This window comes from Corvus cornix, chromosome 13 (genome assembly GCF_000738735.6).
Source record: "Corvus cornix cornix isolate S_Up_H32 chromosome 13, ASM73873v5, whole genome shotgun sequence".
In the NCBI taxonomy this organism is placed as follows: domain Eukaryota; kingdom Metazoa; phylum Chordata; class Aves; order Passeriformes; family Corvidae; genus Corvus; species Corvus cornix.
In genome coordinates this window covers 14,586,087-14,612,690 of record NC_046343.1, presented here as the reverse complement: position 1 = coordinate 14,612,690, position 26,604 = coordinate 14,586,087, and the positions used below count along the sequence as shown (strand labels likewise).

At 50.1% G+C, this 26,604-nt stretch overlaps 1 protein-coding gene across 4 annotated transcripts in view; it reads right to left on the bottom strand.

Moving 5' to 3' along the window:
- NRG2 (neuregulin 2) overlaps positions 1–26,604 on the bottom strand; it is a 156,250-nt gene that overhangs the window by 32,573 nt on the left and 97,073 nt on the right. For 3 of the 4 annotated variants that reach the window (XM_039559363.1, XM_039559361.1, XM_039559362.1), the window contains exons 2-4: positions 24,213–24,384; positions 12,003–12,121; positions 8,756–8,821 (exon numbers count right to left, since the gene is read on the bottom strand). In XM_039559363.1, the coding sequence (XP_039415297.1) occupies positions 8,756–8,821; positions 12,003–12,121; positions 24,213–24,384 (357 nt within the window). The remainder of the gene's footprint in view (positions 1–8,755; positions 8,822–12,002; positions 12,122–24,212; positions 24,385–26,604) is intronic. The other variant, XM_039559364.1, reaches the window with a different exon arrangement.

Genomic DNA, 26,604 nt, shown 5'->3' with positions numbered 1-26,604 from the left:
TCAGAGACACAGGAGGAGCAGCAGGGCAAGCTGTGGCCTGTCCCAGAGGGAGCCAGGGCTGCTCCCCACTCCTTGGCACCCTCTGTGCTCATCCCACCTCTGCAGGGGCTCCGAGGCTGCCTCTGGCTGCAGCCCGCACGCCAGAGCCAAGGGCTGTATTCCCATGATCCAGCTCCAGCCCAGCACCTGCTGGGAACATCCAGGCTCTCCCAGGCAAAGGAGGGCTCCCAGCACCTCTCACATGTGGGTGATGCTTGGCACACGAGCAAGCAGACAAGTTTGTTCTGGCTCTCATGCTTTTGGGTCTCTCTGCCTGCGTGGAGTCCATGGCTCTCCGAAGGAGGAGTTTCCCGCTGGGCTGTGCCCAGGTGGAGCAGCCCACGCTGTTACCTGTGCATGGCTCAGGGCAGGGCCAAGCTCCCTGCTCAGTTTGTTTCAACCATGCATTGTCCTGTCCATTGTCTTCCATTCCCATAAGGAAGTGGACGCCTCCCACTGCCTGACAGGCCGGGGTTGTGCACGGAGCAGAGCTATTTCCATGCTTTGCCTTGAATAACCATTGCCTCTGGCTCTGTCTTTCGCAGCTATCCAGGGCACAGCAAGATGTCCCAAAGTGCTCTGCAAACGAGACTTGGAAAACACTCCAGCAAAGACCCGAAATGCTCACAGCCCTGAGACAGCAGCTGCTCCCTGAGGGCACGTCCTGCCAGCCAGCTGGGAGCCAAATGTGGACAGCAAGCAGAGTGCACACACTGGAGTGGTGGAGCAGAGGATGGTTCAACCAAGCTTCCAATGAAACTCTTGCAAAAATCTGAAAACTCCCAAACTTCTGCTGGAAATTCAGCACTCCCTTCCAGTTAAGATTAATGGTAACTAAAAGCCAAAGCCGTTATGAGTCTGTGTAATTTATCTGGGGAATGCAGACTCATTATACAGACAAGGCTTTATAATTTATACCTTTACAAGATAGTAGCACATTTCTATTCAGAAGAGGAGAGCTTTGGGTCTCCGGTAAGTGTGGATCTCTGCAAGTGTACCATCAGATCAGGGAGCACTGAAACTTCATCAACCAAAGCGCTGGTGCAAATTGGAAGGCACATGGATTAAGAGCAAGCACATGCTGCAGGGAGCTGTCACCCCTGCAACCATCAAATACACCACTTGGTAGCAAGCAAAACGATCCATCTGGCAAAGTCTCGCATCATAAACCCTACAGGAAATGATTCTGGAGCAAGCCCTGCCACAGCAAGAGAGGGGCAGAGAGGGAGAACTGAAAACAGAGCCCAGAAACCTCCCCAGAGGAAACCCCCCCTAGATAAGAAGACACCCAGCCCACCGAGAAGGGTGGATGGGAAGATGCAGTGCTGTGTGGTGTGATACCAGGGTGGATTACAGTGCTCATCAGCCAGAGATTGAATGGGATCTTCATCCCATAGAAACAGTTTTGTCCCTTTTAAACAGATAAAAAAGAGCCTGACATGATTGAGGCTGGGGCATGTTGGCCACTTCTAGGGGACAGCTGTCAGTAGAGCTGTGCCTGTCAGGAGAATGCATGGCTGATCACCTCTGCTAGAAGCACCTTGCAAATGTCATTATCCTTTAAACCCTGTTTCCTGCAAGTGCCTTGCCTTTTATCCCAAAGAAGCACAAAGTGTTTTAAAACTGACTCATGGAATCATATTACTACGGTCCATTTGTCAGCGCAGAGATGTGGCAAAGGCCACAGAGAGAGGCAGTTCCCTGAAGAGAGAAGAGAGCATTAGGAAATGAGGCCATTTTAGACTAAAAGCTGAGCACTACTGGGCAAGCCAAAGCCCTGCCTTGCCCCCAACAGTGGCAAAACTGAAGAAAGAAGATCAGCATGAGCACACAATGATAATCTTCCTTAGGCCACCCAGGACGGGGGGCTCAGAGACACCCCAAGACAGCCACAGTGTCCTTACATTTAGTGGCCTTTGCTGGATTCTTCCAGCAACACGTTTAGTTGCTGTTTGAACAAATCTAATCTTGTAGCATCCACAATATTTGCGACAAGAGCTCCAGTGCTACGCACACAGCGTGCAAGGGCACATCTCCATTCAATTCTTTTAACCTGCCCTTTTCTGCCTCTTGAGTTAGAAAAAACGGGTCATTATCCCCACTTGTTTCCCCTGTGCCACCTGTGGCATTACAGGCACAGCCAGCATCTCCTTTCCTAGCTGGGAATCTCTTTGTATTCCTTTTTTGGGTCATCCCTGGTTCTGGTTTTCTCTTTGGAAATAGCAAGACCATACGTCACACATGGTATTTATGGGATATCTATTCCAGTTACAGGAATTCCTGATGTTCTTATTGAGGTTTGATACACTGAGTACAGATCTTTATCTCTTATAACCCTGAAATCTCACTGCTGTGTGGTAACGCATAGTCTAGAGCCTTCCAAGGTGCCTGATCACCCTGGGATGTTGCTGCAACTGGGACTTCACATTCATGATAGCAACTATTTAGGGAGCAAGGAAGGAGAGACGTGCCACGCTCTAGTGGGAGGACAAAGGGAAGCAAAATGTCTCACTTAGAAAATGTTAACTGTGCCTGGCCTGAAACGTGGCCCTCTGACACCCTGTGGCTGCAGATCACACATGAGCACCTCAAAGCATGATGCCAAAGGAGATTTCAGTGGGTTTCCACCTCATTAGTGGGAGAATTAACCCAGATTCACAAGTTACTTGGTGTTTAGCTCTATTCCCCATCAGCCTGGGCCACTGCAAGTACTTTAACAACTACATGCCTGGTCCAGAGTCATCTGCACTGGGATGTCTGACGCTGGTATAGGGAACCTCACACACAGTTCATTTACAGCCATGCAGGTACTCTCACCTCTGTGCCAAACACTACACAGCTGTGCCTGGTGATCCAGAAATTACTCCCCACAGCTATTTCACATTAACTGCTGCACAGTACCCAGCACATTTTACCCCCCCTTGGCTGGTTGGTTGGCAGAATAAGTCCTTCATTCAGCCTCCAACACAACTCCATCTATCCCAAATGGCTTGGAAAGTTGTAAAGCTGCTGAGATAAGTGGAGAACTGAATAAGCAAGGGAGCAGTTTTTGGGTGGTAGCAGGGCGGAACAGGACTCATGGAGGCAGTGGGATGTGATGAGGGGGTTGTGCAGTAACACCAGTCATGCACTAACAGCCTCCCCAGGTACTTCCACAAATTAAAAGCGGAAAACAAGGAGTGTGCACGAGGCAAGCTATGGAAAGCAAGTGGTGGCATTTCCTTTTGACCAGAGGGAATGAGCAAGGCACCCCTGAGACACACAGTGGCAACCTGGTCAGAAAGCCCCTGCAGGGTGAGAGAAGGGCTGGAGCAGCTCACCCATCAGCAGGTCAGATCCCCAGCTGGTCTTCAGTCCCAGGACTGAGAACAAAGCTGAAGGGAGGAGGTGAGGACAAAGGAGACAGGGGAATAAGGAGGCGAAGAAAAGAGGGGAGTAAGGAAGTGAGGACAGGGAAAAAAGAGGAGGAAAGACGTGAGGACAGGGAAAAGAAGGCTGCCTCTTGATGATGTGTTTGTGAATGATCTGCAGCCACGTTTTATTGTTGCTGCCCCAGCCAGTGAGGACAGAGCAGCATAAACACACGAGAGAGTCACAGCACTGGAGTCATTCAGAGAGTCTGTTTTCCACCACACGCCTCAGTTACTCTGGACTATCATCAATGACAGGGCAACAGAGAAGAGAGCCAGGGGCAGTGACTCTGCTGGGTGGACTTCCCCTCCCACAACCCATCTACGCAGAAAGGCCATTAATGATTGTGCAGGGATTCTTACACAATTCCTGCCGTGCACATCATTTAACCTTTGCAGGTAGCTCACCAGCCTGTTCTCAGAAGTCTGGTGAAATACTCCCCCTGCAAAGAGTTAATTAATGCAGCTTGGACTATAAATTATTGTTAATTTTTCACGAACTACAGCTACTGTCGAGGAGAGCAGGGAGACAGCGATAGCTTCGCCACTCCTTTTCTTCTTTATAAATAGCTGTGGCTGGTGGGTTCATAGAGTACAGACACTTTATTCTCTCAATATTTAGACATTCAGTTAGACAGATGAACTCAGCTGGTTGGGGAGTGTATACAGATTACCTGCTCTGTATATGCCTCGTGTACTTACTGATAAAACACAGAATTGCTGAGGTTCCCCTCAACAGAGTTCATCCAACTACTTGTTAGAAGAACATGGATGAGAAGGTGTCTGGCCAAGATATTTCTTGTTGTAGCACTGTAATCCTGGCACGAGCCACACTAAATCCATGATTTACACTGATTAACACATGGAGGGGCTGGTGATCCTCACCATTCCCTCTGTGGCAGATTTCTGTGTGTCTGATACAACACCTCCTCTCGCAATAAACCTGAGCAGAGTCTGGATGCTGCCTGCTGCTCTCTGTACATGAAATCAGAAGGGCCTGTGCACACTGGGGCTTGCCTGACAGCAGACTGGGGACTCTGGAGGTCATAAAAATTCTGCTCCTGTGTGTTTATTCATTTGGAAATGACCAAATATTTACCCCGCTTTTTACTGAAATAGATCCTGCTGGAATCATGTTTCCAGTTCTGGAGGGGATCATTAGGATCAATAGTTGCAGACTAGGAGTTCATCCCAAGATACAAACACCAGACCGCAAGACTCTCATCATGGAGCATCAGATGCCACTGATCAAAACAGCACAGGTTGCATTCCTCACCTCTCCCATCTGCACTGTTCAGGGGTTTCACTAAGAAACAAGTTTAAAGGTTTCTGAGCACTCAGGGGCTGCCTGTTTCCATGGGACAGCCAGTAACTGCAGGGCCAAAGTCCTGTGTTACTGTCAAGCTTCAAGTTACTCCTCTAGAATGATCTCTCCAGCTTTATGAGGGAGCCCTTCCTATGCTCTTCTCTACCAGAGGGGTCTGAAATGCACACTACAGCAGTGCAGCATTTCATTTTCCCAAATCCCCATCATCAACTGTAATAGCAGCAACATGATACTTCAATGAGGGGATTTGTTCAGCAACCTAAAAATCCTTTTGCAGAGCCAATGCCAGCGTGAAAGCTTCGCAAGCAAGGCAGCTGAAGCCCAAGAAGTGAAGCAACACACCAGGATCCCAGGATGGAGCCAGAAGAGCAGATCCCCTGGTCCACAGCCCAGCTCTGAAGGCTGGGCTCAGCCTCAGTGCTCCCAGGGGACATCAGCTCCCACCCCACACTTCATCCTGCCCCTCTTTGCCTTTAGAGTCACTGCCTGTCCTTACACCACACCTCGAGTAGTAGCTGTGTGACTACTTAAAAAATACACAGTGTGCAGAATGAGCAGTGGGCAGGATCTGGCAGCTGCCAGGCACCACACAGCTCCCTGCAGACTGGCAGTGAGATCCCCACATTCACCTCAAGGTTCCGTGCCTGCGTGCGTGCAGGTTCCGCTCAATTACGACCACACCTCCAGCAAAGGGGTTTAAATTATCTGAGCAAAGACCACGCCAGGACTTATTTTTAGTCTAATATTGAAAACTGCTCTGTTCACATGGCCAGACTTGTGTCTGTTCTTGTCCATGCTCTGGGCTGGCTGGACACCCTTCAACTCCAAACCCAGAGCACCCTGCTCACGTTTGCAGCACTGGGAGCTCCAGGAGAGCTCAGTGGCCTCAGGCTGGAGGGGCTGGGGACTGACCAGCCAAATCACAGGCAGGTCTGCCATGGTCACCCAGTAAAGGCCATGCCAGACTGGATTTGAGAGCAGGTTTGGGGGGATTGGTTGAACTACAACTACGTGGCACATGTTTCTGTGGGGTGTGTGACTCACAAACCACAGCGCAGCTATTGCAACCATGCAAGTCCTTCAGGCCAAGCTCACCTGGCAAAGTGAGGAGAACATTTCCAACAGCCAGCCATGCTAGGCATCAGGGAAGGTATTAAACTGGAGAGGGATTGCCTCAATGAGTCTACAAACTTCATCCAATGGCATCACCCAGATGACAGCTATGAAATCTGTGGACCCCAACCGGTGTGTGGAGAGTTGGACTTAACTGGAGAAAAAAGGACTCTTTCATCTACCTTTCCCACAGGGGTCTCTAGAGGGACTCTGGGGAGGGCTTGTGATCCCCAGCAGATGAAATAAAGGCCCCAAAACTAAACCCAGAGAGCCCAGCTTTCTTCCAGGTGCTTCATATTACCCCCAACCCTCTTGTTCTCAGCACAACTCAGCACTGCTTCTTCTGCTCTTTCTCCCCATTTCACCTTCTCCCGCGATCCCGAGCCTCTCTGTGCTGCAGAGCACCCTCAGCCAGGGGCACTGGCAGCCCACACAGGCTGATAAAGCAGTCACCAGGCACTCACCCAGCTACAGAGCGAGCCAAGAGCACGAGCAGGGTCCGGGTGAGCAGCTGCAATGATCCACATGTTGGTTTAGAGCACCTGCCCACCACTGGCACATCCTCCTGTATCCTGACGTCCAAACCACACTTCCTCCACCTGGCCTGTGTTCTCTCCCTACCCTCAGGACTTCACCTGCTTGTTGAAGCCAAGGGAAGGAACTAGAGGAGAACTCAACAGCAGAAAGCAAGCACAAGGGATTGCCTGACCTTCTCAGGGATTTCAAACATTATCTTACCTTTTTAAAATGAAACTTTGAGAGCGTTTTACTATCTTTGTCCTGCATAAGCCTTCCACCTCAGAATGCTCTCCAGATTGCTTTGACCCTTCTTCCAGTTCTGCCTCCATCAGAATTCTTCTAAGTGTTGACACTGGTTCCTATCCTGTTTACCCAACTTGTCATAGCCACAGACTCCTGAACCGTGTTTAGCTGCCTCACGCTGCACCATGACAGGATCACGTTACCATTTCAAGTTCTCTGGATGTTGAAATGAGCATAAAGGACCTTTCTCTGTGTGTGCATTGGGGCACATGATCAAGTTACCACATCCCTGCAAGTTCCTGCCTGTGAGCTGAGCCTCTGTGACCACCCAGCTGCACAACCAAGACAAGCACAAAGTGTCTTATTTAACACGTTTTCACCATGAATGAGGCTACTGCACCACTGAATGAAGCTGAGTGGTGCCTCATGCCATTCACACACAAGCTACTGGGGGAACCAGTGTCTAAAATCCAGCAAGGGATTTACAAGATTTCAGTGAAACAGCAAAGGTGGGACAACCCACAGGTGACTCTGAACACGGATATTGAAAAGAAATGCAAGACTTTTACGGGAATGAGACACTTGTCTGCTCTCCAGATCATCCCACCTCACATCTTCATCACCTCCCCATATGCTGTACACACGTGCAATTCTATGATACAACATCAATCACCATAAAAATCAGAGAGACTCTGAGTTATTCAGGTGACACTTGGGAGATACTGCAAAAAAAGGCATGTGAAGGAAAAAGTGAGTTACAGCTTTAACTCTGGAGACTTTGCCATCTCTTCCCATCGTTAGAAAAAAAACCCAGACAGTGATGATGCATCCACAGAGGAAAGAAGTTTCCCAAAAGGGGAAATTTCTGTGTTTCCTTTCTGAGATTTGGCTTTTAAGAAAATAGCATTTCTCTAATATGATGCAAAGAAGTAGCATGGATCTCTTCTGGTGAAAACAAAGGAAAAATCCTGGGGAAGGATGGTGTGGCCATGGCATTAATGATGCTGTGTCTCAGGTTGGTGTCTCTAGTGCAGTCCAAGGCTAAGCACTACACAAGAGCACATTTTAAGTGCAGTTTTCTAATCAGAAAAGCTTTTAAAGAACACCTTACCAGTGCCTGCTGTGGCTGCAATCAGATTTCCTTTAAAATCATAAAAGACTGAGCTTTCAAAGGAGGAAACATCCCCATAAAATCTGCAGAGCAGAATCACCAACAGTGAGGCACAGTCAGCTGTGCTCTCAGCTCTGGGCATCTGCAGCTGGGATGGAAACACAGCACGGATCTCAAAATCCCTGCCTGGTCCTGGCTTCCCAGGGGTTTGGCCAGGACTCTGGTGGGCTCCCACTGAGGACAGACCCCCCTGACACAGACATAACATCCTCCACCAGAAATTGATGAGCCAACCTCCAGGCCCTGGGATTCTAATCTACGCTTGTATCCGTTCCTTGGTTTTTATTGCTCTGTGCCCATTTTCTACTGCTTTTGGGACAGCTGAATAGGAGGGAATGCTAAAAAGCATTTCAGCCACACTAAATCAAATTAAACATTTGGGGAAATCTGGTTTTGCTTTCTGGAGACTCAGAAAAAGTGGGATGGCAGGGCATGGATGGATTTTCTGCAACTTTCTTATTACCTATGCTTAGAAGACTCGTGTCTTTTTTCTTGTCCTTGCTACAACCTGTTTTGGTTTTATCAACTATCCGCAAAAAAAAAAAAAACAAACCCAAACCCACAGCAATTTAAGAAACCCCTGTTAAATCAAAGGCCATAACAAGCACATCTTGCAAGTATCAATAACTCCATGTACTGAAAGAGCTGGGAATGCCTAAACTTCAGTTGCAATTTCAAGTAGCATGTTCTTTGAGCTGCCATTGCAATAGTTATCAAATTCTCCCTCTCCAAGATAGACACCAGCAATATAAATCAGATTTTTTTTTTTAAGATCTAGGGAAAGAAAGATCAGTGGCTTTGGGAAAAATCAGACAGAAGGAGTGATTAAAGAAGATTCCAGGAGGCAATAAAGCATTTATACAAAATGTCTCATAATAACAAACAAATTAGGGGAAAGCAGCTGTATGGGGGGAGAGGGGGAGAGGTACTTACACTCTTCTTCCATAACAACTATTTTAGTTTCTGAGGCTGGTAAGACTTGTGGTGCTTTCGTTGTTCCTGGGAAAATTAAGGTAAGAAAGTAGTGAACAAAATATCTCTTTTGAGCAGAGCAGGGTGGGCTTAGGTACTGTGGGGAGGAGCAGAGGGGCAGGTGCTGCTGGGGGGCACAGACTGGGGGCTGTCAAGGTGTTAGTCCTGGTTTAGGGCAGGGGATTGGGGGGACAGAGTCAGGACAAGGAGTGTCCCTGCAGGGCATGGCACAGGGCACGATGTCCCCCTCGCTGTGAAGGGCCTCCTGTCATGACAAAGAGGCAGAAATGGCTCAGGGTCCACCTGGCAGGAGATGAGCAAAACTGCAGGAGGTTTTCGTAGTCCTGATGGCCACAAGAGCGCAAAGATGGGATGGCAGGACATGACAGTGGGAAAAAACGTGGAGTTTAAGAAAAGGTGGGATTTTCTGAAGAGCCTCCATCCCACGGGTACGTGAAGATCTGCAGCACAAACTGATGCTCCTACAAGAGGTGGAGGGACATGGAACAGACGGTGGCCATGGCCCCAGGCAGTAGGGGAGACAAGCACAGGTGCTGATTTCCTCTTTCTTAACCAGGATACTGGAATGGCCACAGACACCAGCTCCATTCAAACCCGCTGGCAGCACCAGCACCTTTGGAGAAGTCCCTCAGGCCCTCTGGATGCACAAAGGAGAAAGCCCCAGGAGCCTGGGCTGGGAGTGCAGTGCCAGTCAGAGACAGGGGTGAGACCACCACAAAAGCTAGAAGCAGAAAGAATTTTTTGCACAACTTGATTTTTTCTGCAGTGTTTAATAAGGGGCAGGGCAGTTGAGGAGATGTGTAGAAATTATCTGAGGAGAAAAAAGAGTCTGGAACAGTCACATCTCACCTGTGTCCTCATGGCCATGTGATATCCACATTAGACTACTCAATGAAGAGAACTGGGAAATGGGACATTTTTCTAAGAAAGCATCTAATTTACTTCAAAGTCATAAAAATCTGCAATACAACCAAAGCACAGCGTATTTTGACTAAGCCCAGAAGCATTTCCACAGAAATTAACACCCTCACGAAGTTTCTCAGTGCAAAAACATTTATTTCTGAGCTGGGAGTTTTGTGGAAATACTGGAATTGTAGAGGAAGGATGAGGTGAGGCTTTGGCTGATGGGCATTTTCTAAGTGCCAAGGGGTCTCTGCTCTGCAGCCATTCCCTCTTTCTCTCTAAAGATGTGGTGGTTTTGGTGACTTGCAACAGACCTGTATGGCTGAAAAGCTGCTTTTCTGAAACTGGCAAGTGGTTTTGGAATAGAGCAAAGAGCACTTTGCCATGGAAGCCACAACAGGATCAGTGCTAGGGAGCCTGGGGAAGAAAAAACAGGAGACAACACACGTATGGATTCCGATGCCCTGATGAGTTTTCTACTGAAAGGTATCACAGAGGAAGGGAGCTTGCAGAAGTGAGGAAAGCTGTCGAGACCCCAAGAAAACCCAGCAGTAAGGGAAGAGGAATACTCCAGGACAGCACGTGTCTGCATACTGGGGAAGGCTGCTTAACTCTGGGTAGCTCCAGGGGAGAGAGGAAAAAAGAGTGCAGAGGGGTGACAGGGCTGCCAAAGCCTCCAGGGATCACCATCACCTGGGCTACCTTTGCAGGGGGCTACAGCTGGCACTGCTGTCCTGGCAGGTGGTCTGCAAACAGCAGCAAGGTGCATGGGCAGCTGAGCAGCAAGCCAGGGGCAGGCTGGCGAGGCAGCTGAGAACATGGATTCATCCAGGCAGGGCATCCACCAGATTCACAGCACCCTGCAGCGGGATCTCTGTGTGTCTTTCATGGTTTTTCAGGTCTTAACACATTTCTGAGCACCTCAGGTGTGAATCCATCCCTGCTGTGAGTGGTCCTTGCCACACAGCGTGGCTTCCTGAGGCGGGAGAGCTGAACCCTGACATGCGCTGCCTTCTCTGCCTGCAGGAAGGGGCAGCTGGAGGTTGCAGTGGCCAGATGTGCATTCACCTGGTGTGCAGATGTGCATTCACCTGGTGTGCAGGTCAGAGCCCTGCAGCAGGCACTGCTCAGCCACACTCCTCCTCTGGCGAGAGGGGTGCTGGTGATGGGGAAGGGGCAGCAGAGGAGGCAGACAGGGCTCTGATGGCTGCTCACAGGGAAGGGAGGTTGCACATGCAGCTCCCATCAAACAGGAGCAGTTTATGTGGCGTGGGACAGCCCGAGCGTGAGTCAAGGAAAAAAAGGAGAGCACTGCCTCAGTTTCTTACTCGGGACACCCCTCCTATCACAATCGGAAATAGACCCAGCAGAGCAGCAGGGCTGAGCTCACAGACATGGAGGATGAAGGCAGGGAGGTGTGAGCACGGACGGCTTTCCTCCAGACTCTGCAAGCACTGGGATTGAACAGGCAGGATAACTGAGGGGGAGGCTGTGTGACGCTGCAGCTTCACGGAACAAAAGATTCAGGATGGCAAACAGGCTGAGGGTAACAGAGAAAATACTGCCAGAAAGCAGCAGGAGAAAGCTACCTTCCCTCACACTGGGATAAGGCTGGTGAGAGAACAAAAAACTGGATCCCAGCAAAGGGCTGCAGAGCCCAGAGCCAGAGCCCAGCGCTCAAAGCCCAGGCTGCCACAGTGCCTGTTGTGAATGGCAGGAGGAAGAGCTTAGGAAATACAGTCATCCCCTCCCTAGCTGTGCCCTCCCAGCTTCTGGCAGTCACTGTAGGGACTTTCTGAGCCGGAGGGTGCATCCAAACCATCATGTTAAGCAATATAATTATTATGACCAAGATAATAATAAAACCACCTAAACTCAGACTCCATCCGCTGAGCTCTAAGAGATGGAGCACACATTCTAGGATGAAAACCAGAAGCAACTTCACTCATCACAAAGCTATGGTCTGATTACTTGTCTTCTGGTGAGTTTTGCTTCTCAGAAATTCTTTAAAAAATGAAAACATCAAGCCCACCAGCTTTCTTTCCTCCTTACCCCTTTTTAAAAAAATACATAGACTGTAAGTTTATTTAAAATGTAAATTAACCACATTGCCAGTGACAGATAACAAAGATAAACATTTATGCTAAGCTGCATTTTTCTTATCTCCCAAGATTGTTTTACTCGATCTCCTGAAAGCATGAAACAAAATACAAGACAGACCATGTGCAGAACCTTTCTGTGGAATGGCAGACAGCTCGAGACATTTGCTGGCTTCTTCACTTACCACTTTTCACATTCAGGCTGCCTTTTGCGGTGTCTTTCCCTAAAACGTTCTCCGCTTCGCAGCTGTACTCCCCAGCATCTTCAAGCTTCACCTTGTTGAACTGCAGTCTGGAAATCTTTCTGTTGAAAAGTACAGCAGACATTTCTTACTCGATTGCTGACCAACCTCATGAAGTGACAACCATTCCTGGCCCTGGGATGCTGCCTGGAGGGTCACCCCTGCTTGACAGGATGGGCTGCCTGACTTTGCAGGCTGAATAGGCACTCAAGCCTGGACAGGATTTGGACAAGTCCCTTCCCAGGATTTTCTAGGGGAACATCTGCCTCTGAACCCACTGCTCTGAGCATGGTGCATGGTTTGGTCTGACACCTGCTCTCATTCACAGAAAGGCTTGTGAGGGCTTGAGGCCAAGAGTCCCAGCACCCCAGCACAGGCTTTCCACACTGGAAAACAGCCACTTTACTGGTGGACACTGGGATCTGCCTGCCAGATGGAGATGTGGAGAGGAGATGCCTGTTCTGCACCTTCCTCAGCAGGAATGCTGAGCAGTCAGTGCTCCATTGGCTGTGTCCAGCAGTGCCACACACTCAGCACAAACACCCACGGGACCCAGGAGGACTCATCCCTCTCCAGCCTGCACATCCAATCCCTGGGGTTTGCCCTGGACATATCACTGGCAGCTTCATCTGGGCCTAAAAATACGGTGAGCACCTCATCTCCCCCACATACACACTCTAATGGACTACAGACATGCGGGGCTGAGCTGCACACACTCATCTGAGCAGCCAGAAGTGCCTTGAAAGAGCAGGAGAAGGTGGGTGTGAGGACTGCCCGTGCCACCTCAGAGCCTGTGCTGCTCCTCCATGGGAGAGGGAGCAGCTCTGCGGCAGAGCTCTGCGGCGCTGCGGGAAGGAGCATCGCCTTTCCCACTGGCTATGACTCATTCCCTGCCATGGCTCTGACTAACAGGCAAAACCTTTTGTTGCCCAGTTTAACAAGGATCTATAGGAGCCTTCAGCACACGCTGGGTGCCACTCATGAGACCGCAGTGGGACTCCCACATGAGACCCCTTGTTTTACTACATTTCCTTCCATTTTAGCCGTCTTATCAAAACCCACCCTGTCTGCTCTTCTCATGAGAACATCTCCATCTGCTTTCTACCCCAAGCTTTTACCTCAGGTCTGTGTCATACAGTCACTTTATTTAAAGACTTGGAAGCATTGCCAGTTTTAGAAAGAGGTCCCAGTGGCCAGTGTTGCTGAAGGCAAATATAATTCCATTTATGTGGAAAATAATCATTAGCCTTGGACATAGTTGCAATGTTACACGTGTCATCCGAGAAGGACTTTTCTTTGGGCTGTGCAAATCACTGTCCATAGGAAGCCCTTCACAGAAGCACACTGGCGTCTTTTTAACACCCTGACAAGCTGTTCTCCTGGGAGGCACGGCGCAAGGACACAGCAGGAACATCTCACTAGTTATATTAGTAAATTAAAAGCACTTGGAGACAACTTGGTAGAGCTCCCAGGAAACAGGCGCTGCCCTGTTTTACAGGATGCGGTCAAGTGTTCAATTGCATGAGCTGGGGCCACATGTGGAGCAATTTTTAAATGAATGTTGACAGTATGCAAAGACCTCTTGAATCCCTCTAACTGTAGGTCTCCCCTGACCCATTTGTGCAGTGACTTGGGCCAACACATTCCAACATGGGAGCCTAAACAAGAGGGCTGATTCTGAGTGGTGCAAAGCTGCCTGGACTCCCAGCTTGACACCCTTCTCTGAATGCTCCCAAGTCTCTCAGCGCTGCCTGGGACAGCCCTGGGCATCGTGGCCCGCACTGCTGTGCTGCCTCAGGAGTCAGGTAACACACAAGAGAGGGTAAAGCATTTGAGGGCATCCAGTGCCTGTTGCTGCCCTGCAGCTGTTGGCTCCTGCACCTTGCTGGGAGGGACAATGGGTGCCTAATGAGGGGTGGGCTCTGCTGGGCTGCAGTACCTTGTTCAGGAGCATGTTCCCCACTCCCTCCATAGAGGAAGGTGTGGAAATGCTCATCAAAAGGGCGAGATGGCTCCAGGATGCAACTCCAAGACTGCTCCCAGCCCAGCCATTACTTTCTCCCAGCTGTCTGAACCCTCTCTGCCAGAATACACCATTTGTTTTACAAGCCAGCCCTGGGACAGGCTGCATTGCAGGCAGCACATGCTGAAAGCAGCTTGGAAGAGCGAGGCTCTAACTCAGAGTCCGCAGAAAACACCACCCTGGCACATCAGCACACTGGGGCTCTCTGCCAGGCCAGAGCTGAGAGCATCAATGGACACGCTGCCTTCGGCTGCCAGAGCACAGATGTTCTAATGATAATTGGCTGCATGGCAATCTCAATCCGCAGCACATTTCACCAGGTGGAGCAACTGGAAAAATCCACTACTCTATTAGAATATCACCTAGGGATGTGATCTTTTACAGATAAAGGGGTTTAAGTCCCAAAGATATGAATTAGGAGTTACTAGTGGCACAAAAGGGGCCACACTTGATAGATTCAGCTCCAAGAACAGGGTGAGAGACATTTGGTCTTTTACCAGGAACTGGAGAAGAATGTGAGCAGAGTAAAGAGTGATGTTGGCATTTGGAGCATAGCAACATCAAGGCAAAACCAAAGGGGATTGCTTTGTTTTAATGCACAAGACGTGTACTGTCAAAAGAGCTTATTTTTATTTGCCATCACAATTTGTTGAAATTAGTCTAGACTGTGAGATCCACTTGAAAAATCAAGAGCTTTTTCTTGCTTTTTATAGCCCAGGCCAGTGGTGTGGCCCCTCTTGGTCTCCACACTGTGCTGTACAAAGTCAGGTGACAGACTTGGGGGAAAAGAGATGAAGGTTGGAGATGTGGATCAGCTTTCATGTGGAGCACAACTGAAAAGAGAATTTCCCTTTTCCAGGAAGCACTGAAACAGCCAGAGATACCTTGCTTCACATCATTAACCATGGGCCTTTTAATTAACATGGATAATGCCTGTGTGCTGGAAGAGCTGAGCTGAAGGATGTCAAAGGGACAAGTCCTCACCCGATCTATGTGTTCCAAAGGTGACCAGTCTGGTTTTGTTCTACTTTACCATCTCCAAGTGATCCTGAAATATCACAAATCTCCTTTGGAAATCAGCTTTTCAAAGTCATGTTCTTCCCCCTACTGTCCACAGGGCAGATACTTTGTTCTCCTGAGGGTTGATTTTACAGATGCACCAAGGAGTGGCGTCCAAGGAGTTACACTGGGCACAGGAGTTTGGGATGAAGGCTCCTGGGCAGTGTCTCCTGGGGACAGCAGGCCCTGGGAGAGCCCTACGTGTGCATTCACAAGGGTGCCTGGCTGCCAGACGATGCCATTCTTCTGGAGGAAGGCGCTGCCCCGGGCTGTTTGCTCAGTGAAAGGGCCAGGGTCACTGACAGATCCCATCATTTCGCTGCAGTGCAACTCTGTTGACATCTCTTTACTCCGGGGGAAAATCTGCCTCATTGTCTTCCCTGACCCTCAGTACATATGACTTAGCCACGCACTAATTATCTCCTGTAGTGCCAGTGGAGGGATGAGCCATGGGGAATATGCTGTCTGCAAGCTCTGAGGGATAGGATTCACAAGGAGACCTTCAGCCTGGCCAAAAGAAGATCCCCCAAAATACCTTTCTGGCCAAGAGAAAAGAGTCCCCCAGAGGGCAGTTTGGAGGGATGAGTAAATCACCCTCTTCAGTGCCAATCTCCAGACTACAATGGGAAACAGGGAGATGAGCCCTTGGCCAGGACCTACACAAAGATCCTGGCAAATTCTGGCTGGGAAGGGTGTCCTCATCAGCTGTAATTTAGACATCTAAATGTGAGCTCAGGCCCTGAGGCCTCCAGTGCAGTGAGAGGAGAAGAAACAGGCCCTGCCTCTGAGTCAAGGAGGAACTTCTCATGACAGTAGTCATGTTCCCACCAGTACTTTGGTCAAGCTTGAATCATTTTTTCCCTCTTACCTATTGCCTAGTGGAAATGGGGCCATCTTCCCAGGTCATCTCCTCACCAAGCCATTCATGTCAGAGCATGGCATCAGGAGAGCAGCTGCCATGAGCTGCCCCCGAGACACCTACACTGAGCACTCTGCGTTCCCTGTGTGAGTTCAGCCACTTCTGCATCGTTCTGGACAAGAATAGCTCTAGGATCACTACTGTTGTAGTATTTTATTAGTCTTCTAAAAATAGGGTAACTAACACATAAGTAACAAAGAAGTCAAGGAATAAGCTGATGAAGAGAATTTGGAGACTACCGCATATGTGGCCCCGAAATTGTCAACAAAGAGCACTGCACATAGTAAACACACCTGAAACCCTAGGAAAAGGAAATTCCCAAACATGACCCTTGCAAAGGACACACACTGGATGCCCTGCTGTGGTCACCCATTAACTCCATTCCCCTCTGTTTGCACGGAGAGCCAGCGGCAGGAAGCACAGTGGCATTGCCGAGAGCAGGAGTGCCAGCAGTTGCTGTAATGTGCACTGCCTGCATCCTGCCAGAGATTTAATTGGTGCCTACATGCTGCCCTGGCACTCTCACCGAGCTGCATTTGCCCTGAGAGAGCAGGTTAATGATTGGCAAGAAGATTCAGGATACCCAGCTTACAAACCACAAGTGGTGTCCAGCAGCCATCAAACACTGGGCAGTCCCAGGGGCTGGGGCAGGGGCTCTGGGGGGACACATTCATCCTCCCCAGCACTCAGTGGGATAAATTCAGGCAGAGGGAATCTCTGCAATGCAAGGGCAGTGTGGGGATGGCCATGGCAAAGCCCCTTTGTCTGGCAGGGCAGGAGCAGCCAGGAGCATCCTCTCCCTTGCACGGCCACCCCAATCTCTTCCCTGCCTTCCAGCTGTGCTCAGCAGAACACAGCAGAGCTGGGCAGGACAGCTGTGCTTGCAGTGCTTGAGGAAAACAAGTGTCCTATGCTGGCTGCTCTGTGCTCCAGGGCATCATCTGGGCAGCTCAGTATCAGCTTCAGAAAGAACAAATGGGAAAGGGGACAGAAATGCCCTCAAGTAAAGCAGTCCAATAAGAGGGGTAAGGACAGGGAGGTTTGGAGTTTTCAGCTTGGTCATCATCCCTTCTGTAACTCCCTTCCTCCCCTCACACCATCATCTGGCCCGCTCTGTGCTTGACCTGCTGGTGGGAGACAGGTAATGTCCTTGCAGTGCCCAGGACAGGACCAGCCATCCCCTGACCCACTCTGCCTGCTCTCTCCTACCCCTGTTCCCCAACATTAAAGTGCTGTTCTAACCTGAAAAGCAGATTTGCCCCTTCTCTGCTCAGCAGTGCTGTGGTCTCTCTGTGCCCAGGCTTGGGCCAGGCTGATTTTAAGAGGAATACTCGACCAGTCCTCACTCTGCAGAGCTGACACTGACACTGGTCTCAGAGTGAGGGCTGCACTCACTTCTGGGTCGGGCAGTGTCAACAAGAGGGGGAAGATCAATAAGTACACTCCAAAGAGCAGGGTCACTTGTGCAACCCCCTCCAGGCTCAAATGCTGGAACAGGGGTGTTCTGGCAGTGGGAAGAGGTGTGGGGCAGCAGAGACAGTGACACACAACCCCACACTAGTGCCTGAAGTGGACTTTGTGGCTGCTGTGTTGAGAGGCAATGCTCTCTGTGCTGCTGCTGCTCTCTGTGCCAGGCCAGGCTGTGGCACCTGACAGGGTATGACATCAAGAGATGAGTAAAAGCTGAGTTTTGGGCTCCAGCTGAAGCACAGACCCGATGTCATTGCAGGGTCCTTTGTATTACTTCTCCTGGAATTCAAGGCAATTGATCCATCCTACAAATGTTTCCTCCAACCCCAAGGCCAGGATTTTAATTTCTTTGAGAAAATGTAGGTCCTGGAGCAGTACTCTGAGGCCAGCTCCCAGCAGGTTCTTTCCCTGCTTCCTGTGATCTCATACTGGAACAGCTTCCCAAGAGCCAGGGACTTCCCAGCACCAAATGTGGAACAGATACCTCGTTATCCCAAAGCGTGTGACCTCAATACAGAGACAAGGCCCCCTCGGGGTGCCCAGGTCTCACTGTCTCAGCAACCAAACCATGTGCTGGTTCTGTGGCAGGCAGGGAAAAGAGAGCCAGTGCTGCTGAGGAGAAGGCACAGAGGTCCTAGTTTGGAAGCGTATCACATATTAGATGGAGGTTGATATGCTGGCCAAATCAGAGGCAGGAGCAAAGCTTCAGGGATTGCCAGAAGTGGGGAGAAAGGCCTGAGAGGACCTTTAACGCAAAGCACATTGGTTATAAAGAACCAAGGAGGAGAGGGAGGTGCCGTACCAAGAGCAGCAGTCATGGGGACAGCCCTGGGCAGAGCCCAGCAACCGAGATGAGCAGAGCCAGGCTACAAATATTGATACCAATAAAAAGCATTTTGGGGAACAGAGATCATGGGAAAGGGGTGGCACCTTCACATGGGCAGGGAACTACTGCTCAGAACCTCTGTGAAACACCACCGTGGTCATACACAGGGTGTGCGAGAGATCCAGATAAAGTTTTGGGTCTCCTTTCTGAGTTTGGAGCCTTTGGGATGCATGCCATTCTTTTCTCCCCAAGCCATTTTCCTGCAGCTGGTACATGTCATAGACCCTCGCCAGTGTCTGCTCCACGGCCAGTCCATGCCTGCAAGCTCTGTGATGTGCTGTGCTGGATGAACTGCCAGCAGCCTCAGCCCTCACCCCAGCCCTGCTCCCCAAAGGTAAAACATTTTAACTTGAACAGGATGAATGGGATTTCAACTCATGTCTCAGTGAGGGCCTTGACCTAATCTGTGACATTTTGCAACTGCAGTGGGCGAAGGTCTGTAGAGAGTTTTTTTTTTTTGTTTTTTTTTGGTTTTTTTTTTTTTTTGTAAGCAGCCAACATGGCTGGAAAAGCCACACAAAATTCCAGGCACATAAAGCTCCTTTCCACCTCTAAGTTTGCAGAGCCCATCAGCTGAAGCAGCCCAGCAACTGACCATGACTTGTTAGCTGCTCTAATGCAGTCAAGTTTGATTAAATGTCCATTCCCTGACTCTCTCAGGAGCCCCAACTTGCAAAGTTTGTGGATTGTTTGAGCTCAAGACCCAACTGCTTCTCCTTTCAGTTCTCAAATTCCCTGGTTCAGTCCCAGGTGCATTGGCCAAGTTGATGTCCATCATCTCCTCTAAAACAACAAGCAGACAAACAAAGGAGATGCTCTCCTTCACACCCCCCTCCAATAAAGTGCCTTCAGCAGCTAAAACCGAATCCCAAATATCGGAGACTTATAATGACATCGTGAGAGTTAGCAAGGCAGCAGCTCCCCTGGTGATTATAACAACACCGGTGCTTGAGAAGAGTCTTCGCTTCAAGGCATCTGGAATTGCTCTTGCAAGATCCATTGTCAAATGAGCTTTTCCCTTTGTTTAAAAATGTCAGCCCGAAGACCCCTGCCAGAGTGGTGGTATAGCCTGCTTGGGTTCACTCTGGCTCCCACAAGGCTTCCACAGTCCTCTTTGCCCCTCCTTGTCTCCAGGCTTAATTAGGAAATCATTTATCTTTATTGGCACTCTCTTTCCCCTGCTGCTTTGGCATTATTTATTTTTTTTTTGCCTTCATTCCAGTGCAGTGAGCTGTACAGGGAAGACCACAGCCCCATTCATTGTGGGTGGGGAATAATCTACAACTGGGAGCCCTACAAGGAAGACCCCAGCAATGAATCTGCTCAAGTGGCATCGCCTGAGGGACTACTGTACAGAAACAGGAGAGGAGGGTATCCCTTGGCTCCACTTACAGGCTAACAATAGGGATTCCTGGTGATACTGAAAGTAGGACACTACTCCCAAGGGATGTCATATGGTCAGCCTGTCCCAAACTGAACTGCCTACGCTCTCCAATCTAATGATACGCCTACTTCATCACCCCAGCAATGTCCCTTGGTAGAAGAGCACACAAAGAGAAGGGGCTGTAAGGACAGGCACAGCTCGGGGACTACCAGGCTCCTGGGCTCCAGCTGAAGATCTGCATGTCCCAGGCTGAGCCCCGAGCATGGCTTCAAGAGGGGAAGGTTCTCTACACCTCCACAAGTAAAAGCTCCCTTGGCTTCCTCCACAGCTGGCATTGCCCATTTGCCAGGATAGTGAGAAAGTCAAAGCCCAACCTGAACTTCTTGGGAGCCAGCAGCCTCAACCAGACCTCAGACACACTCGGCTGAAAATGGCATCGCTTTGGCAGCTCAGAGGGAGAGCCACTCACTAGGCCGTACTTCCACTACCAAAGGCAATCCTTTCTGGGTAATTTCTCTGGGTTCCCCATCAATTGTGTTTTATTTAAATTGAGACGGAGATAAAATTCCAGCCAATAATTTTTTCCACCTTAAAGAGAGGTTTCCCCTTTGTGCAAGCCAGGCTTGCCCCAGCCTGTCACTAATTACAGATGGAACATGAAGTTCAGAAAGGAGTAATCAGAATTATTCCCTTCCCTCCAGCAAATATTCATTGAAAAAAACCTGACTCCTTTACCTGATGGCACCAGAAGTTTTGCGGGTAAGTTTAAAAAGAAGAGGGAAAATGATTGATGGAAAAGCTGAAGAGCTGACATGCACTTGAGTGCTCCTCTCTTCCTTACAACATATACATCCCTTATTTTCAAAGGGATCCCCTATTCTAGAGATCAGACGAAAACTTGATCACAAAAAAAAAGTGCTTCAGTCACAATTTCTAGTTAGAGACCTCAGGGCTCTTTAAACACGTGGGGAGGAAAGCCAGGAATGAGTCACAGAGGGAAACCATGTTCTTGTCTCCCATCCTAACCCTCTGCATGCTAAAGATCTCAGAGCTGGAGACAGATTTCAGCAGTGCCCAGCTCTGCCAGGATCTCACAGGGCCAAGGGAAACACTATGGACATCACTTTGCTGGAGGGCTCCTTTCGCCTGGCTCCAGCAGGAAACTCTAACTTTGGGTCTTTCTAAAGAAATGATCCTGTGCACCTGGGCAGCTCCTGCACAGCCTGAGAAGCTTTTTGCCTTGTGTACTTTCCCTGTGAAGGTCCCTCCCCAGTGCTCCGTTTCTGGCCCTCTGAAATCCCCGCTCTGAACTGCAAGGAAGCGCAGAGGATTATCTGGAGACCAGTGTTATCTCTAAGTGGAGACAGATGTATAAATCCCATTATTCTTAAAATAATCATTATAGAATAAGATGTCCTTTCAGAGATTTACAGTTCAGGATGCTTATCCTTCCCTGGAGACCTCTCCCAACACGCTGGAAGTAATGACCTACACCCATATCACATGTCGCTCCACTAAACTTGGCCCCACCAGCTGCATAATGAAGACATCAAAGTCATGAGGGCTCCCTCAACCCTCAGCCTGCTCTGAGCAGTTTTTAATGTTTGTTCCATGCAGTCAAGACCAGAGGGAGGCAGGTCCAATGCCAGTGGCCACTCTGCCTTGCGGTGTTTTCAGCACTGGGGCCCAGCAATGCCGGTGGAGGGGACAAAGGTGGGAATGCCAGAGTGGGTGTGCACAGACCCATCCGGATCCTCTCGGAGAAGTGTTCCTGCACTGCTTAACGAGGGGCAAATGCTCACTGAGGGGTGATTATCTCAGAACTGTCCCACAGAGCAGCAGAATTGTTTAGGCTGGAAAAGCCCTCTGAGATCATCAAGTCCAACCATTCCCCCAGCACTGCCAAGGCCACCAATAAACTGTGTCCCCACGTGCCACGTCTACACATTTTTTGAACCCTTCCACCACTTCCCTGCCTGTTCCAATGCCTGACCACCATTTCAGTGAAGAAGTTTTTTCCTAACATCCAAGCCCTCCTTGGCACAGCTTGAGGCCATCTCCTTTTGTCCCTGCTCAACAGCTGCTTGAGTCCAGTCTCCATAGCCTGGTCCCAGCACAAGACAGGCACGTTTTAATGGCAGCCGGGAGCAGAAGCTGGGAGGGGAAGCGATTCTGGGGATGCTTTGGGCTCACACCTTTGCTGCTGAGGGAGTCTCAGACGCTGGAGGAGGCAGGTGCTCAGCTTCCTTTAAAATGTTTATTCTTGGACTTCTTTTGCCAGTGGGAAGCCCTTCCAGCACCACACATCTTTGGCCTCTCCCTGGAGAGGCAACATGTTGCCGTGGCAACTGGTAAATGCAAAATTATGACTTGACAGCAGTGTCCTGAGGAAAGGGGGCCAAGCTCCTTCCACACGTTTCTGTCCCTGGCCCAGGGACTGCGTGTCCCCCCCCCAGGGACTGCGTGTTCCCCCTGCACCGCCGGGGCTGGGATGCCAGCCTGTCACAGCTTCACGCTGGACACGAGTGCCAGGAGGCGAGGAAGGACTGGGATGTCTGGGAGCACGGCAGGGGAGGGCTGTGAGGGGATCCCTCCCCAGCTGGGTGTCCAGTCTGGGGCCGGTTGCTCTCTGGCTCTGAGGGGAATTGCTTCCCAACACCCGTCAGCCCGCAGGGGTGGACAGGCAGGATTCCCACGCCTGGCTACACAGCGTGGTGCAGACATTTCTCCAGGGTATCCCAGCCCTAGCACCCATTGCTAAAGAACCAGGGCCAGGAGACTGACAAGGGCCACAAAAACCACTGAGGGCAGCAGAGGAGTGAGGCAGGCACAGCTCTGTCCGACCTCTGCTGCCTGTGAGCCCAGACAATCCTTCCAGAGCAGACGGCACCCAGTTATTCTGGATCTGCTGGTGTTTCCACTGACCACCTCTCTGCCTTCTCCCAAAATAGCCACGAGTCCTCAAATTATGACAAAGGAGGTCATCCATCTTGGGTGTGACTCTGGAACCAAACTGAAGTTAAATTAGAGCAATTGGCAACACCCCATTCAAGCACTGACTGATTTTTCTAACTGATTGGTAGTGGTTTTTAATTTTAAAAATTGCTGCTCTATCAAGTCCATAATGAGCTTTCCTCACACACCCAGAACATATGTTAGCAAAGAATTACCATCAAATTTTCCAAGGGGTCAGGAAGTTGCAAGCTGACTGTTGCTGGCTAGGTCAGGATGTATGAATGTAAGCACAGTCACGATTATGGAATAATTTTAAGATACATCACAAGTAAATATTGAGCCTTGAGAAATATCAACGTGGATCCATTTAAACCACTTCCAAGTGAGAACCCCTTATCTTGGCCCCTGGGTGCCTGAAGGAGCTGCCTGAGGGTGACACTCACCCGAGAGCTTTGCTGGGTGGGGACTTTGGGGCAGATGTGATAGAGCTTGCCCTGGGTGGAGAGATGAAAGGATTTGCATGGGACAAGGTCTCTGCAGGTGACTGTGGCCCCTGATCAGTGTTGTGATGTACTCTTGCATCTCAGCCCTGCTCAGCATGGAGGAGAGAAGACTGAGAGGGGATCTCATTAATGCATATAACTACCTCCAAGGGGTGTCAGAGGATGGTTCCAGACTCTTTTCAGTGGTGCCCAGCGACAGGACAAGGAGTAATGGCCATAAGCTAAACCATGAAAACTTCCATCTCAACACAAGGAAGAACTTCATTACGTTAAGGTGGCAGAGCACTGGAACAGCTGCTCCTGGAGGTTGTGGAGTCCCCCTCTCTGGAGACATTCCAAACCCACCCGGACACTTCCCATGTAACCTGCCCCAGGTGCCCCTGCCTTGGCAGGGGGGTTGGACTGGATGATCTCCAGAGGTCCCTTCCAGCCCGAACTACTCTGTCATTCTGTGAGCCTCGCAGTGGCCTTAGATGGTTCTGTGTCCGCCTAAATTCAGGAGAGGGCAAACTCACAGCCCCGCTGGTGAGTGATGGGGTGACAGCTGGGTTTGGGAACCTTCTGCATCCAACCCTCTAATCACAGAGCAGGAGTCACCCCAGGCAACCTGAGCTGCCCACACCCAGCCCACAGCTACCAGGGAAAGCCTTGTCTCCCCCCACCACAGGACACCTGTCTCAGGTATCCAATGCCTCCCTGACCCCAGGAGAGCCTCATCTACAAACCCAACATCTGCCCTGTGCAAGCCCTGCTCCTCTCCCCACTACTCTGTGAGGACACTGGGGATCTTGCTCGCTCTCCCGAGCATGGTAACAGGGCTGAGCATGGGCCTGTGGCTCTGAGGGAGCCCCTCAGTGCTGCTCAGCAGTGACTTGGGGAGCACAGCAGCACCTGCAGCCAGATGGCCCCAGATGCTGAGTGAGCAGAGGCAGAGCAGCCCCGTGTCATACTTACTTCCCATTCCCATACTTGATCCGGATGTCTTTGCTCTTCTTCAGCTCTTTGCCATCTTTAAACCATTTGTAGGACGGCTGAGGGTTTCCAGCAGTCGCCTCACATTTCAGGGAGATCTTCTCACCCACATGAACATTTGGGCTTTTCAGTTTCTTCAGTTTGGGAGGAACAGCTACGAAAAGAGAAAGGAGACGCTGTGAAACCTGCCCCTTTCAGAGCTGTGCACACGCAGCAGGAGCCCCCCGAGCCCCATCCCCTGGGCAAAGCTCCTGCTGCCCCCACTGCCATGTGGTGATGGAGAGGGGCTGCCCAGGGAAAGCAGCACAAAGGGAAGGAGCATGGAGTCGGAAACGGGGGGAACAGAGGGAGCTCTGGAGGCTCCACCTGACCAGATTTGATGGTTCCATGGCAGCCCTCCCCACGCAGGCAGGACCCCTGTGTCTCCTGTCCCTGCAGAGCTCTGCTGAGCTCTTCAGGCTTTCCCGCCACACAGGAGCTCAAGCTCTTCAGAGACTATTTTCCCCTGCTCTTTGCCATTGCTGCTTCAGATTACCAACACCTACACGACCTCTGTGGCTTCCACGGGCGTGCTGCCAATCCCACAGCCCCACCAGCCCCAGCCAGAATGTTTCACTGCAGATGGAGCAGAGGCAGGTCACAGGGAGCACAGGTCCCTGTGCCCCAGATGCTCCATGCCTGAGGCAAAGACCTTGTTCAGCACAATATCAGCAGAGCACCGAGAGGGGCTGCAAGAAAAACCTGCATGTGTAAGGGGTGAGAAGGGGAGGGACAGCCATACTTCAGGCTGCAAGAAGAAAAGTGGGAGAATATAGGTATTTTAAATGGTTTTATGCCAGCAGTGTCAGGCTGGCCAGCAGCCTTTCCCATCTGGAGCCTGGCTCTACATGTGGGTGCTTCGGAGAGGTGATTTTTACCATGCACCTGGAACATCAGACAGAGAGGGAGACACTTCTTATCAATCTCTGCCAGGCTTTATATTAAACCTGACAAGAAAGGATTAGCAGGCTTGCAATTTTTCTTTCAACTGACAGCTCTGCACTCTTCTAGCTCCTTTTTTCTTTCTCAGTGTTAACCTTAAAAAAAGGAAACAGCAACTTGCTGGTTTTGCCTTAAGAGTATTGGTACCAATGGTTCTCCCTTGTTTGAGATGTGTTACAGATAGAGAATTTCCTCTTTCTAATATGAACAAACCACCTTCTAATTGCCTTGTGCATTCTGATCTTGCGATATGGCAGTGCACTCAAAGGAGGAGGGACTGGATGTGTTTCATCAGAGCAATCACTGTTTTACAGACCTTTATACGTCTCCTCTGGTTCTTCATGCCAAGCTAACCTATCGTAGGTTGGTACTATTTAAAGATTGTTCTCACCAAAAGGGATCTTACATGAAATAATAAAAAGCACAGCGAGCATCAGGAATATGCTCCTGTGATAGGAAGCTCTCAGGATTCTCAAATTCCTCATGGGAATGAGAAGCTAAATTGTCTTTAATCAAAAGGATCCCAACATGCATAGAAATGGAACAGCTCAGGGTGACAGGAGTTAGCCAAGCAAAGCTCACAGTGACTGAAAGGGCTCTGGGTGGGTAACGTGGCAGGGCTGGTCCCAGGCACATCAGACCTTCCAGCTGCTGCCCAGAGGAGCTGTGGCTGCCCCATCCCTGGAGTGTTCCAGGCCAGGTTGGACGGGGCTTGGAGCAACCTGGGCTAGTGGAAGGTGTCCCTGACCATGGCAGGGGGTTGGAATGAGATGAGTTTTAAGGTTTTTTAAGGTCAATCCAACCCAAACCATTCCATGATTCTAATGGGACAGGGACAGCACGAAAGCACTGGGTCACCTGCAGGCAGTTGCTGCAGGCTGTGCACTGACATCTCTCCCTGCTTCCCAGGTCACTGTGCTTTGGCAGAAACAGTGACTTCTGACCAGAAATGATCTCAGCTTTCACCAAATTTTAGGACTTCTGTGAAAATCCAAGGTGTCATGGGTTTTGTGACGCCCATATCCCTGATCCTTGCCTGGAAATGGGTTGCCCAGAAGAGCTGGAAGGCAACGAAGGGAGAAGAGAGCTGCTCTCTTCTCAGAACACTGCACAGAGAGCCAGGAAGGTAAACAGGACCTTGCTTTTATAGGGGTCATTTTGGGGAATAGAGAAATAGACTCTCAAATATTTATTCTGTCTGAATGTGTGTGTCAGTTGGCTCCTGTCGTACCCCGAGGTCACCCTGTCCCACACCAACATCATCCATACACCTTAAATACAGGGAAGGTCCTGACCTTGGCATGGCTGCACCTGCTTCATTGCCTTTCCAGCCTGGTGGTCGGCAGAATTATGAAGCAGGCAGCATGTCCTGGGAGAAAGGGGTGTCAGCCCT